This window comes from Protobothrops mucrosquamatus, unplaced genomic scaffold, assembly GCF_001527695.2.
Source record: "Protobothrops mucrosquamatus isolate PMUCROS unplaced genomic scaffold, P.Mucros_1.0 scaffold518, whole genome shotgun sequence".
NCBI classification, from domain to species: Eukaryota; Metazoa; Chordata; class Lepidosauria; order Squamata; family Viperidae; genus Protobothrops; species Protobothrops mucrosquamatus.
In genome coordinates, this window is record NW_015386831.1 from 420,206 (window position 1) to 434,313 (window position 14,108).

Consider the following 14,108-nt stretch of genomic DNA (forward strand, 5'->3'; position numbering starts at 1 on the left):
GCATGATGTTAATGGACCAAAAAGCACCCATTCCATGGCTGCCATAACTTCAAATGGTCATAATATGACCCATTACTAAGTGAGGATTACTATATGTTTTTTTAAAATTCAAAGGAAAAGAATGTTTCCATAGGAAGTATTTTTATAATTAATTCCAAAATATTATTTCAAGTTGATCTGGTTCCTTATTCATTTGTAACTTTCTAAAATCAAAGTTTAAATTCCCTACCCTTTTGCTGTTTTCTACATTGGTGCTATAATCAATGTACCTAAAATCTCCTTTCAAGACCATTCAACTGAATAGGTGAAATTGAAGAATAAAATGGACTGGAACAGTGTATGTGTAGACCAGGAGGGAAAACACAGATTCTTTGTGCACACTATACACTTTTGTTTCACATGAATGGAAGCCTGATCACCTAAATAAAGCTTGAGAAAGACAAGGAATCATTCATGAATGAACCTAACTTTTTTTAAAGAAAATAATTATTTTGTAGAGGAAAACAGTTGAGAGTTCTGAAATATTGGTTTAATAGCCAAATGGGTGTGCATTTAGATAAATTGCCTGGTCTATATTATGTCGCATAGTCTAGAGAACGTTTTAGCCTATTTCCATTAACAGATATGTCAAATCCTGGTGCCATTTCAACTGACTGTTCCCCTCTACTGGAATAAAATTAGAAAATGCTTATTTAGTGACAAAGCAATGACAAATATATATACCTTCATACACAATAAGCTCATAGTCATTGAATAGGCAAAGACTTCCCATTGATTATTTGATATCAGACATATGATTTTCCTTACTAGAAAAAAAGGAGGGAATGTTTGCAATTGTTTCCCTCCCTGTTTATTTAAAACACACATAAAGGGAATGCACTTAAAGCAGTTCCAGAAGATTGGAAGATGCCTAGCCACTGACTATTTCTATTGCATACTTCTTTTGTTTCTTTCTGATATTGAAAAGAATTTGTCTCAACAGGTAGGATCCATAGGATGGCAGCCTAAGTAATTAGAATGAATATAAGATAATCCTTTTTCTGACAATGAACTAATTGTTCCAAAGAAATTTAAAAGATCAAATGTATCCCTAAGGTTTCCAATCCAATGTTAGTTTCTTGAATGCAGAGTTCTTTTTATGGAAAGAATTGCTGCAAATCTCCTTCGTCTTTACTTAAAAGCTACTCTAAAAAGCTTGATACTCTTGTAATGAAATGAGAAATAGGACAGAAAAAAAAGAGAGGATATCTTCCCCCTACCCCACTAACTTCTATTGTGGAAAATTGATTTAACTGAAATGACTTTAATGGAAGAAGTCTCATTCACAGGAAGACTCGGTTGGATCCAGGTCTGTCATGAATACATATACTATTAATGTATTTTCCTTAGATTACGAAGATCTGTGTTGCTAGTCTCTTAAAGAACCAACATACTTATTTTGTACAGCTTTGATGAAATCTGACACTATTGTAATTCTTTATATTCTTAATAATATTAATTCATGACCCAGCCAATATATTTTATGCTAGTCTACCAAACAACATAAGTAAATGTTGCCCTTGTATAGAATTACAATATATGCATTGTTGCCTAAAACTTAAGTATGGCCTACAACTTGATGTACATATTACCTATGCACCAGAAATGCTACATTTGGGTCATGGATTATATTATGCTTATGTTTCATCTTCTATTTTTTTCTTGTTCTAACAGTGTAGAAAAACAGAATATGAATTCAGCTGAATTGTTTGATGATGAAGATAATACTGACGGTACTGTTCTTTAAATATATTTCATTATCAAATTATAATATTTATGTATCCAAAGCCAATATTTATTTTGATATAAGTATTGTAACAATGAATTGGGCATTTTAATGTATAAATGTTATTTTTTGACTCTCCTATTAATGTTTTTTTTATTTTTCTAACATCTTTTGTACATTGTGAGAAAATAGGAGATTTTATGCATGTTCAGTTCTAAATCAAAATAGATGATAACCAAATACTTTTATTGTGGGAAAGTATTGGCAAAATTGGAAGGTTAATTGGTTCCTTGGCAAAATCTTGATCATTCTAATCTCCTATATTAGCAATATGAAATATGCCTGATGGCAAATGTAAAAAATGTTTTCAGTCTGAACGTCAAAGTGAGTCCAGACAAGCATTTGTGGAGGGTCATGGCCCCAAACAGGTAGAACCATATTTCAGATGGCATCACCATCTTACTATAGACATATAACTTCTAGCATACATTTATAAGCAAGAAACTGAATTCGTAGATTAGTATTTGCATATTCATTTTAATCTTGGTCATAGGAAAGTGATTTAAAGCCTGATTGTAGCTGGTGTGGGAGTAGTTTTAGAGGAAGGTTGCAATTTTTGAAGTTGAAATGTTAGATTTTTTTTCCTTTTTCACCAGTGATCCCTGCCTTTTCCATTATTATTAGCACAATATATTGAATATGGATGGGAGCTCCCTGAAACTGGGGAGGGGGCAGTCAGGGCCTGGAGGAAAGGGTAGGGTTTGAGAAGAAGGAATGGGCCTCCTAGATGTTTTTCAGACAAGTTGAGGCCATATAGTATAATTAATTCATAGCCTTCTCTGCACTATGGCATCTGCATGAAATTGAAAATAATATATATTTTGTTTCAAACTTGGAACAAAATTCACATTCCAGATGTTCTACTAAAACATTTTGGATGCACTCATTTTTTCTGGCAAAAATTCAGACATTTTTTTGGGCAAAAAATCAGACATTTTTATTGTTTCAGGCTTCAGATGAAACAAAATCTGGAGGTTCAAGATCTGAATGTGATTATGCAGGCTGGTAGGGCAAGGCTAGTGGATGTGACTCCTCCTGGAATGGGACAACTCGTTGCCAGATTGCCACTGCCAAGTTGCCTCTGTTAACTCACTGCTGCCAAATCACCACAAGACAACTCAACATGGGCAGTTCACCACAGGCACAACTTGCCACAGGTGGCCGGAGAGCCAGGCGAATGAGCGAGTGGGTGGGCAGAGCGCATAGCGGCAGTGGTGACCAGGAGCTTCCCACTGGAGGGAGAGCCAGGCAAGCGAGCGGGTGGACAGAACGCAGAACAGTGGCAGACAGGGACTTCCCATTTTCACACCCTCACCGCTGCTACTGCTACTGCTGCCACTGCTACTCCAAGCTCCTAGCTGTTTGGAGTTTGGGCTGTTTGGAGGCAGCCAGGACAGGTGGGGAGGCGGCGGCCAGGTGCATCCCATTTTTATACACCCCCCCTGTTGCTGCCATGCCAGGCTCTGAGCTGTTTGGAGTTTGGGTTGTTCAGCAGTGATGGTGATGTTTGGACCATTCAGCCGTGGTTGCAGTGGGTGGGGTGAGCAGTGGGGAGGTGGTGGCAACCAGGCATCCTATTTTCACACACACACACACCACCGCCGCTGCACTGGCCTAAACTCTGAACGGCCTGGAGCTCAGTGCAGTGGTGGCAGAGGTGTGTGAAAATTGGAAGACGCTGCTGCTCTGCACACCTGCCTGCGTGCCTGGCTCTCCCCCTGGTCACCTGTGCCAAGTTGTCCCCATACAGATGATTTGGAGCACTTTTGCAAGGAAGAGTAGACAAAGATTCCAAAGGCAAGATGTGCCATGCTGATAGGCTACCACCCAAAAGACTGAATGCTGTCATAAAATCAAAAGGTGCTTTAAAGTATTAGTTGAAGGGAGTGCACACCTGTGCAACCACATTGTTTTAAGTTTTTTTTATTTTTATTCCCTCCCCTAAAATATTTCAGTTTGTTTTTCAATGGTATTGTACGGCTTACATAAAACAGCTGAACTTTATATGGGCTTAATCAGAATAACTTTAATTGATGGCAGGTGTGTACTGACTACTATTTACCATCAGTCTGAATTCTTAATACAGCAACATCCCTACTTATAAGAGGATGTGCACACTTATGCAAACATGTTATTGCATATTTTTATTATTTCCCCTGGAAAAAAAAATTCAGTTTATTTTTCAGTTGAATTGTACAGCTTATATGTTACATTAAGGAAAAACTTCTGAAGTGATTTATCTTGGTCTGGTTATTTTACATCTCAAAAATCTGGCATTTTAACCAGGGTGTGTAGACTTTTTATATCCATTGTATGTATGAGTGTATACAATATTTTCATGCTATTCTCTTCAGGATAAGCAACATAATACAAAATGCAGAAAAGCCCAAAAAAAATTAAAGGCAGAAAAGCAAAGACGTAGAAATCTAAGTAAGCTGATCTTACCCCAACACCATGCATTATATTTTTTATATCCACTATATATCATATCAAAACATGTGCCTGGAATCAGTAGCTGATGAATTTCCTATCTGTGATACCTTTGTTACTCTTTTTCTTTAAATTAGGTATTAAAAATAATATGAAAGGAGAAACTGATAAAGAAGATGAAGCGCTAGACTGCTCTGTGATTTCAAGACCTGAAAAAAATTCACTGGATGGTTTAATAACTTGCCTACAAGACATCAACAAGCGAAAACGAACCTCATTTTGCTTTGATGGTTCAGGGAACCACAAAGAAATTCTGCCAAGTGTGAAAAAAAGAGGCATTACCCAAGAGGTAACTTCTTACATATAGCTATTTAGAGCATCTTAAATTTACTGTTTTATCCTTCTGGGATTATTGATAAATATACATTTATATCAACAGTGAAATATATTTGACCAGACTGAAATAATTTTTGCTGTGAAGTTCAGATCTTGCATTATGGAAGTAATGTATAAATAGTACATTCAAAAATTCACACAACAAGATTCAAAACAGAGATTTTAAACTATTATTAGATAACATTTATTTAATACATAAATTGTACTATATTAAAGCAGATTTTGCATATTCAAACCAGTAATTTATTTAAAATGTCAGTTTCTTCATATTTTTGTCATTAGAACCCTTACTGATTAATTTAGGTATTCCTCTAGATTTCATCTAAAATAGTGTATCTTTTAACATTTGTACTAACAAAACTAACAGATGCATTTTGGTTAAGTGCAACAGTAATATTAGAGATGTTTCATAGGTGAAAGCTTAGGCTTAGTTTCTGAAACTATAAACATGTTATGTTATGTGTATGTTACGCTACGTTTTCCTCTTGCAGCTTTGTGTTCTTAAAAAAAAATCTTCAAATTAATTCTAAGGCTTAGAATTCCCTGATAGTATCACATCCAAAAACTAAATAATAATAATAATAATAATAATAATAATAATAATAATAATAATAATAATAATAATAATAATAATAATAGCAGCAGCAGCAGTAATAGTAATAGTAATAATAATAATAATAATAATAATAATAATAATGATAATAATAATAATAATCAGAACTAAAAGCAATGGATAAAAAGACCAGAAAAATAATGACAATGAATCATGCCCTTCATCCACGCAGTGACATTGACAGACTTTATCTACCAAGGCAAATAGGTGGGCATGGAATGCTGCAAGTACATCAGATGGTTGAAGAAAAAAAAATGGCTTTGGAAGAATATCTGAAGGACATTGATGAAGATGCATTGAAATTAGTATATCAGGAAGGCTTACTGACTACTGGAGAGACCAAACTGGCCTACAAGAAAGACCAAATGAAGAACAGAATAGAGGCAGGGGAAGACAAAGCACTACAAGGCCAGTACATGATGATGATGATGAAGAAGAAGTTGGAAGGAATCTTGGAGGTCTTCTAGTCCAACCCCCTGCTCAGGCAGGAAACCTGTACCATTTCAGACAAATGGCTGACCAGTCTCTTTTTAAAAACTTCCAGTGTTGGAGCATTCACAGCTTCTGGAGGCAGGTTTTTCCACTGATTAATTGTTCTAACTGTCAAAAAATTTCTTCTTAGTTCTAGGTTGCTTCTCTCTTTGGTTAGTTTCCATCCGTTGCTTCTTGTCCTGCCTTCAGGTGCTTTAAAGAATAGCTTCACTCCCTCTTCTTTGTGGCAGCCCCTGAGATATTGGAACACTGCTACCATGTCACCCCTCGTCTTCTCTTCATTAGACTAGACATACCCAATTCCAGCAATTGTTCCTTATATGTTTTAGCCTCCAGTCCCCTAATCATCTTTGTTGTTCTTCTCTGTACTCTTTCTAGAGTCTCAACATCTTTTTTACATCGTGGTGACCAAAACTGGATGCAGTATTCCAAGTGTAGCCTTACCAAGGCATTTTGCAATCTTCTTAGAGGTTTCTGACCCGAAGAATGGTAACAACTTCCTGGTCAGATAGCAATTAAAATTATTAACAATTGGAAGTATTAAACCTGCTGATCATTGAGTGTATAATGTAGCATATGTGAGATAGATTGTATCTTTGAGTCTGAACAGACACAAGTTCAGCTTTTATATGCCAGTTGTTGCCCTAATAGATAGAACCCCAATTCAGGCCAAAGTAAGTAGTCTGCTACGTGGAACACGTAAGATGTTACAGAAATGTATAGAGACAGACCAAGGAGAAGGAGTGATTATGCTGTAAAAGGGATGGGAGTCTTCGGCTCTGTCATTTTAGATGTTTAGATCTCATATCCTCTGCTTTAGTTCAGCCAGGGTTTTATCAAGTCCCAAAGCAGATAATGCTAATAAGGTAAGATTGCATTATGCCAAATTGTCGTTAATTTGCTTTCTTTGATTGGAAGAGAGCCTATCCAGCAAGGGGAGATGAACTAAGGAAATTCTCCAGTATACTTGCCTCAGCCAGTATCTCAGATGACAAAATACAAAGCACAAAAATATATTTGAGTATTTATTCCATACATAATTATGGCTGAAATTACAATAAACAGGTTTTTATCAATATACAGAGTTTAAGAAAGTATCTTACATTGTTTTGTGTAACTGCTCTTCAAATATTAATCAAAGCTCTTATATATTGAACCTTGATATATATACAATCTTGGGTCAATGAAAATAAATGAGAATATTTCAGCTATTCTTTCTGGGACAATAATACTTATTTCCTTGTGTTTTTAAGATAGAATATTCAATGCATGTTTGCCTTTGCAGTATTTGAATAAGCATTAGGTTAATAAAAAAATAAGATCAGATTTTAAAGTGTGAATATTCACATATGTTTTTATGTTCTGCATTTTACAATTTGCTATTGATCTTATGAGACAAAACTGTGTTTGCAAAATATAGAAATCTGTTGTGTGCTGAATTACTGAAGACACACAAACAAAACAAAATATTAGTATGAATTATGACCTAATGGTAGATGGAGAATTCAAGAAATAAAGGGTATCAGGTACAAATTTATATAAGCATCTTGTATTATTTTGATGTCTTCATTAATACATTATGCCTATTTGCAGCTTCTTTGACATTTCCTGTATTTCTTTTACCAGAAGATATTTACAAATAGATACCAATTTGGACATCATAATAATTCAGTTGTTATATCGTACATAATGGCTTAGATTTGAAGGCTCACTGAAGGACTTTGTTTGTGGAAATCATTATATTGAATGGGGGATGCCAATGGTTAAAAGGAAATAAATAAAGGAAATAATTTTCTGAATTCTTACATTTATATTCTCTGTTCCAGCAGAAAACCTAGCCTTGCAGATGTTGGGTGAAACAAAGTACTCTGAAAGAGCAGATTCAAAATAAGTCACATTTTTTTCTGCTGGTGATATTAGGATCCAAGCAAATGAGTCTGATATATGGAAGGGACATACAGATTGTTTGAAAGGAGCACTTTGGGAAACATGTTAGCATGTTTCTCCTTGAACAATTAAATAGTTCTCTCCAGAAGGCTTGATGTTACTGCTTTGATGGCTTTTTCAATTGATTCTGCATCTAGGCTAGACTGGTATAGTAGTTATGGTACTGGACTAGAATCCAGGAGATGTGAGTTCTAGTCCTCTCTTAGATGTGAAAGCCAACTGGGTGACTTTGAGTCAGGTACTCACTCTCAGCCCAACCACCTTACACAGTAGTTGTATGGAAAATTGTACATGGGAGCATTATATAAATCCCTTTTCTTCAAAATAAAAAGATGATGATGATGACAATAATAGGCGTATTCAAGCAACACTTCCACAGGTACTGGGGAAAACCTCTGAATCAGCTGTGACAAGCCTTTCAGAGGATTGAGCTGTTTTAATGCTTCGGAGAAGAAATGCTTTGCTTCTTTTTAATGTTTTGTACAACCTTAATTTATTTAGATGTATACTTTTCCCTATTATCTCACAATGCTCAGGATGACTTCCAATAATAAAATCACAATCAAGATAATATTAGATTTTTTAATATTAAAATAACCTTAAACATTGTTGTTAAAAATATAAAAGTTCTAAATATATTTAAAGTCAAATCTATTAGGACCACTTAAATTTAACAGAGCATTTTTCCTTTGGAGAAGGTTAGGCCTAGAAAGAATGAATAGCTCAGAACTGCCAATGAGCTCGTGGGTAGCCTTAAACAGAGGTCACTTTGGCCCTAATTTTTCATACTTTGGGTCATGATAAGTCTAGAGGGCACAAAACTCATATCATTACCCTGCAGAGGGATTTATAATTAATAAGAAAGGAGGAAGGATTGAGAGGAAAGGAGAAAATTGTAAGGATCAGGCTGGAAAGGAAAAGCAGATGGACTGTGATTATTAACTCGAAGCACCTGCACTAAGCCACTGTATCCTGTTTTGCAACCTGTAGTATATTTAGACAAATTTAAGAGAAGATAACTTAGGACCAGGTAAGGGCTCCTCCTCCCTCCCCCAACATTGGTGAATAAGAATGTCTGTTTTGAAAATGAAGTTGAAATGTAAGGACTAATGCAAATTACGGGATGGAAGTCCTTACTGAATACAGGTAGTCCTCAAGTTACGAATGTAATGGAGCCTGCCCATTCCATTCGCAACTTGAAAATTTGTGGGAGTGAATCTCGTACCTTGAACAAATTACTCCCTGCTTGTTAAAGACACACGGGGCTCATTAAGTGCACATGAGGTATCTCAGGGTGGGGAAGGCAATGGAGGACTTAGTGATGGAACAGGCCCCCAAGGCCTCCCCAACCCAATAACATACCTCATGCTTCCCTCTCCCTTCTTGCTGCACCGGACTGACTTACCTTCTCTCTGCCACGGTTCCTGCTTTTGAGGGACAGGAGAGTCGATCGAAGCTCCTGGGTGCTATAATGTCGCACAAGTTCAGGTACCGATCCTCTTTTGTAGAGAATGGGTGCTTGAACTCTTGCACTGTTTGCGGTGCCTGCCTCCTGCTCCAGATGATCTTATCAGTGACAATCTTTTTTCTATTGAAGATAATTGATCCTAAAAGACAGTAATTATCTATCACTTCAATATTTTCATTGTCAATTCTAATATTTTGTGGGCATTTCATTTGAATCCATAAGTATTAATGGTATTAATATCATTTTTTACCTTGGCCCTTCTAGTTTTTGGAATAGTACCTCAGATCAGCAAGTGTAAACAAGCATGCATTTATGGACAGATATGCAAGTGTCACCTAGACATATTTATTAGAGAAAAATTTCTTGGGAATCTGTTTTACCTGTAGCTGGCAATCCTAGGTTGACAAGATAGAGAAGCAATATTACATGGAATCTTCATATAGGCTTCTTTTGTTGTTCTGTCAAATAATTTATTTTGTTTTATATTTTGAATATCAACTTACATTCAGGATTATTTTCTGATCTAAATCGTAAGCAAATGACTGCTAAAATAATATTCTAATGTTTGGTTAATTCTAGTTAAATTAAGATTAATTTAGTCGCACTTAGTCAATAGATATAATAATTTATGATTTAATGGAATGTTACTGACTTTTAGAGAACTAAGTTCAACTAACCTAATCTACAACTGACCTTATGTCAAATTAGATTAAATCAATGCCTTGTTTAAATTCGGACAATGTATTACTTGTTCCTTAAGGACAAGTTAAGAACTTATTCAAAAGAATTATAAACTAATGACCTGTTTGTTTATTGAAAGGATCAGACCTCAAACTTGAGATGCAGAGATGGATTGCCTACTCAGGAAGATGTTGAGCAGCCAAGCAAGAGCAAAAATTCCAGTCTAACATGGATTTGTGAAGAAACATTGAATAACACAGTTATGCCTTCATATAAGAAACCTCTTTATGGGATCTCTCACAAAATTACAGAGAAGAAGACTTTGCCAGGAACAGAACAGTTTACCACCTTTGAGTTATTTGAAAAGATTAATCCTAGCAGTCCCTCCAATCTTAGGACTTTGAATGACCAGCGGAAAAGAGAAACAAGCAATATTACTGCCGAATCTGATTCAAATATCTATTCTTTAATACAAAAAATGTTTTATACACTGAATACATTAAATTCTAACATGACTCAACTGCATAGCAAAGTAGATCTGCTATCGCTAGAAGTCAGTAGAATTAAGAAACAGGTCAGTCCAATAGATGCTGTTGCAGAATTCAAGCCACCTCCTGAGTATCAGCTGACTGCCTCAGAACTCAAACAGATTATGGATCAAAGTACATCAGGTGGTGATCTGGCCTGCCGATTACTTGTACAACTTTTTCCAGAACTCTTTAGTGAGGATGAATTAAGTAAGGCCTGCACCACGTGTGGTTATCTTAACAAAAAGAAACTTGAATCACTTCATCTGCAACTCATCCGAAACTATGTGGAAGTCTGTTATCCATCTGTGAAAAATCCCGCTGTTTGGCAAGCAGAATGTTTGCCTCAGGTCAATGACTTTTTCAATAGTTTTTGGGCTCAGAGAGATATGGAAAATGGTCAGTCAGATATACAGTCCTCCAGTTTTTATGAGTCTGATCATATTAATGATAAGGATGATGAAGAAGTTCTACCGATTGATAGAAATACTTCTGTTGCCTCAGAATGGGTATTTGATGCCCAGGATATAAATGAATTTTTAGATGAAGCATCTTCTCCTGGAGAATTTTGTGTATTTTTGCTACACAGATTGTTTCCGGAACTCTTTGATCACAGAAAATTGGCTGAAAGATACAGCTGTTACGGAGAGTGTGGAAAACAAGAACTTGATCCTCAGCGACTTCAGGTAATCCGCAGATACACAGAGATCTACTTTCCTGCTATGCAGGAGAGAAAGGCTTGGTTACAGCATTGTGTTCAGCGAATAAATGATGAACTTGAAAGCATGTATATGGATGACAGTGAGAATGAACAGATAAGAGATGATTGCTATGATTCTTCAAGTTTGCCTGATGATGTGTCAGTTATAAAAGTAGAAGATAATTGTGACTATGAAAGACCAGGTAGAAGATCAAAAAAGATTTGGCTTGTGCCCATAGACTTTGATAAACTTGATATCCCTTCCCCTGATTTTGATGTTCCTGTCTCAGATTATCTGTTAAGTAAGGAGCAGCTTAAGAATATATATGAAAGTAGCTTATCTATAGGTAATTTTGCTTCTCGATTGCTAGTTCACTTATTTCCTGAATTGTTTACTCCTGAAAACTTAAGGAAGCAATACAATTGCAGTGGCTCACTAGGCAAGAAACAACTTGATCCTGTTAGAATTAAATTGATTCGACACTATGTGCAAATGCTGTATCCAAGAGCAAAGAATGATAGAGTATGGACACTGGAATTTGTTGGGAAACTGGATGAAAGATGCCGTCGGAGAGATACTGAACAGAGACGCACCTACCAATTGCAGCGAAAAGTCCATGTACCGGGACCCGAGAGGAGAGAATTCCTGACCTATGCAATAAACCCAGAACGATTTAAAGAGGAATTTGAAGGACCACCATTGCCTCCAGAAAGAAGCAACAAAGATTTTTGCAAGATACCACTTGAGGAACTTATTGTTCCTCCACCAGACTTTTCTGTGCCTTCTCTATATTTGCTGTCTGATAAAGAGGTAAGAGAGATAGTACAACAAAGTCTTTCAGTTGGTAACTTTGCTGCCAGACTCTTAGTAAGACTTTTTCCAGAGCTTTTTACTTCAGATAACCTCAGACTGCAATACAACCATTCAGGGGCTTGTAACAAAAAGCAGCTTGATCCTGTCAGACTGAGACTCATCCGCCATTATGTTGAAGCTGTTTATCCTGTTGAAAAGATGGATGAAGTTTGGCATTATGAATGTATACCTAGCATTGATGAAAGATGCAGACGTCCAAATAGAAAAAAGTGTGACATATTGAAAAAAGCCAAGAAAGCAAAAAAGTGATCTTTTAAGTTTCCAAAGATGGTAACTTCAGTTATTTTGAAGTAGCTTGAGAGGTCAATTGGTTTAGCACTAGGGCAACTACAATACATCTTTTCTTTCATATGTGTTTACACATACAGGAAATGGGTAAGAAGTAGGAAGTGATAATCGAATGAAAGTCTCTCTTAAGAGCCCTACTGAAACAAATGCATATGGCGGAAAAAGATATTTTATAACTCCACTTTAGTATGCCTTTATGTAGCTTAGAATTCTTGCTGTTTTTTCAGTTACCACCTACCTAAACTGGATCACAAGGAACTACAAATTATTAAGAGTTGATCTAATAATATATCCTCTAAATATAATATTCATCAGTGGAAATAAATTAGTGTTTAATTTTTAATTATTTTTAAATAGTAATTAACTTCTTTTAAGAGTTTTCAACAGGGACCTTTAATCTATCATTTGGAAATTAATTTTTAAATATTTCAAAACTCCAATTTTAAAATGTTATACCTCTTTAAGAAAGAATGGAAAATCACAACAGTTTCTATGCTTATGAATACTCCTTGTATCAAGTTTGAATATTAGGAAAGGAAAAATTACAAAATCAAGTTATCACTTTTTAAAAATAATTTTTCATTTTGTAGTTGATTTGGTGTAAAAATTAAAATTATAATCATGGGGTTATTTAATGAGTGTTTATGTTAAAACTGTAGTATTGATTTAATTTTTTATTCATATAAATTATTGTTTTCTGTGTAATCTTGATAAAAAAAACTACTGGTATGCGTGGAGATTGTGAAATATAGAATCCTACTCTGTATCAGTAAAAGTGGTGCTATTACCTGTTATACTCACTACTTCAAAAAAAATACTTGAATTGAGGAATGTGCAAAACACTTAAGTCCATATTTTTATCAGTTAAATTACTGCAGCTTTTAAACTGTTGAAAATATTAAATATACTATCTATATTTTTATTTGAATTATATACTAAACTCTATCGTATATTGATTAGTTATCTTCAAATACAGTGACACCCAAATAATTTCATTATCACAAAGATTATAAACTACTTTAATCATTGTTCAGTTGATCAAAATCATTGATTATATAGTTCCACTAAATATATGTTCAGTAAACATTAAGACATTTTTGTTTTGTTTTTTTCTGAAGGGTATTACATTGTGTCAGGGCTTTATGTTTTCTTTTACTGCAAGTCATGAGATTCTCATAATAGAATAAAATCATATTCCCAAACTGACATTTCCTTGTATGTGCTGGGGCTGGATTAGATCGAAATGAAGTTAACAGTATTTCAATCCCACTGAAATCAGTCATGACTAACAAGTTCCAGTAACTTGTTCCATGGATTTTTACCTGGCAAAAACAAGACTTCCAGATCCAACCCACTGATTTTTTTTCCTGAAATGCCCATAAAGCTCTCCAGCATTGGTTTAGAAAAATTGACCCTTGTCTATGGAGTTGCTCTTCCCTTGAATTGTGTAAATTGCATACAAGACGATCAGCATGTACAGTTGAATGCTCTGTAGTAGAATGCTTGTTCAGGGCTAAGGATGGTGTCATTTGACTTCCAGTCCTTTCTAGTTTGATACACTTGTTACACTTGCAAACTATGTAGACAACATATATGCATATATACACACGTGTGTGTGTGTGTGTGTGTGTGTGCTATTGTCTCCACAAAATCAACCCTCTTGAGTTGCTAGGTTGAGCAGCGAGAAAGAGTGACTGACAAGTCACCTTCATGCCTAAGGCAGGTCTAGAATTCACAGACTCCTGGTACTTTAGCCAAAGTGACTTGAACAATTGATTTAAAATGGACATTTTGTGCAGAATATATTACCCCTGCTTATGATGAAAGAGGTACTTGCATCGTATATAGAGCAGAGAACATAAGATAA

General features: G+C 35.4%; 1 protein-coding gene across 1 annotated transcript; it reads left to right on the forward strand.

Annotated features, from left to right (window-relative positions):
- Positions 1-4,130: 4,130 nt before the first annotated feature.
- On the forward strand, positions 4,131-12,899 carry BEND3 (BEN domain containing 3). The gene is made up of 2 exons (XM_015816888.1): positions 4,131-4,604; positions 9,992-12,899. Exons 1-2 carry the CDS (start codon positions 4,344-4,346, stop codon positions 12,200-12,202), a joined length of 2,472 nt encoding a protein of 823 aa, XP_015672374.1. The 5' UTR covers positions 4,131-4,343; the 3' UTR covers positions 12,203-12,899.
- The last annotated feature ends 1,209 nt before the right edge of the window (positions 12,900-14,108 follow it).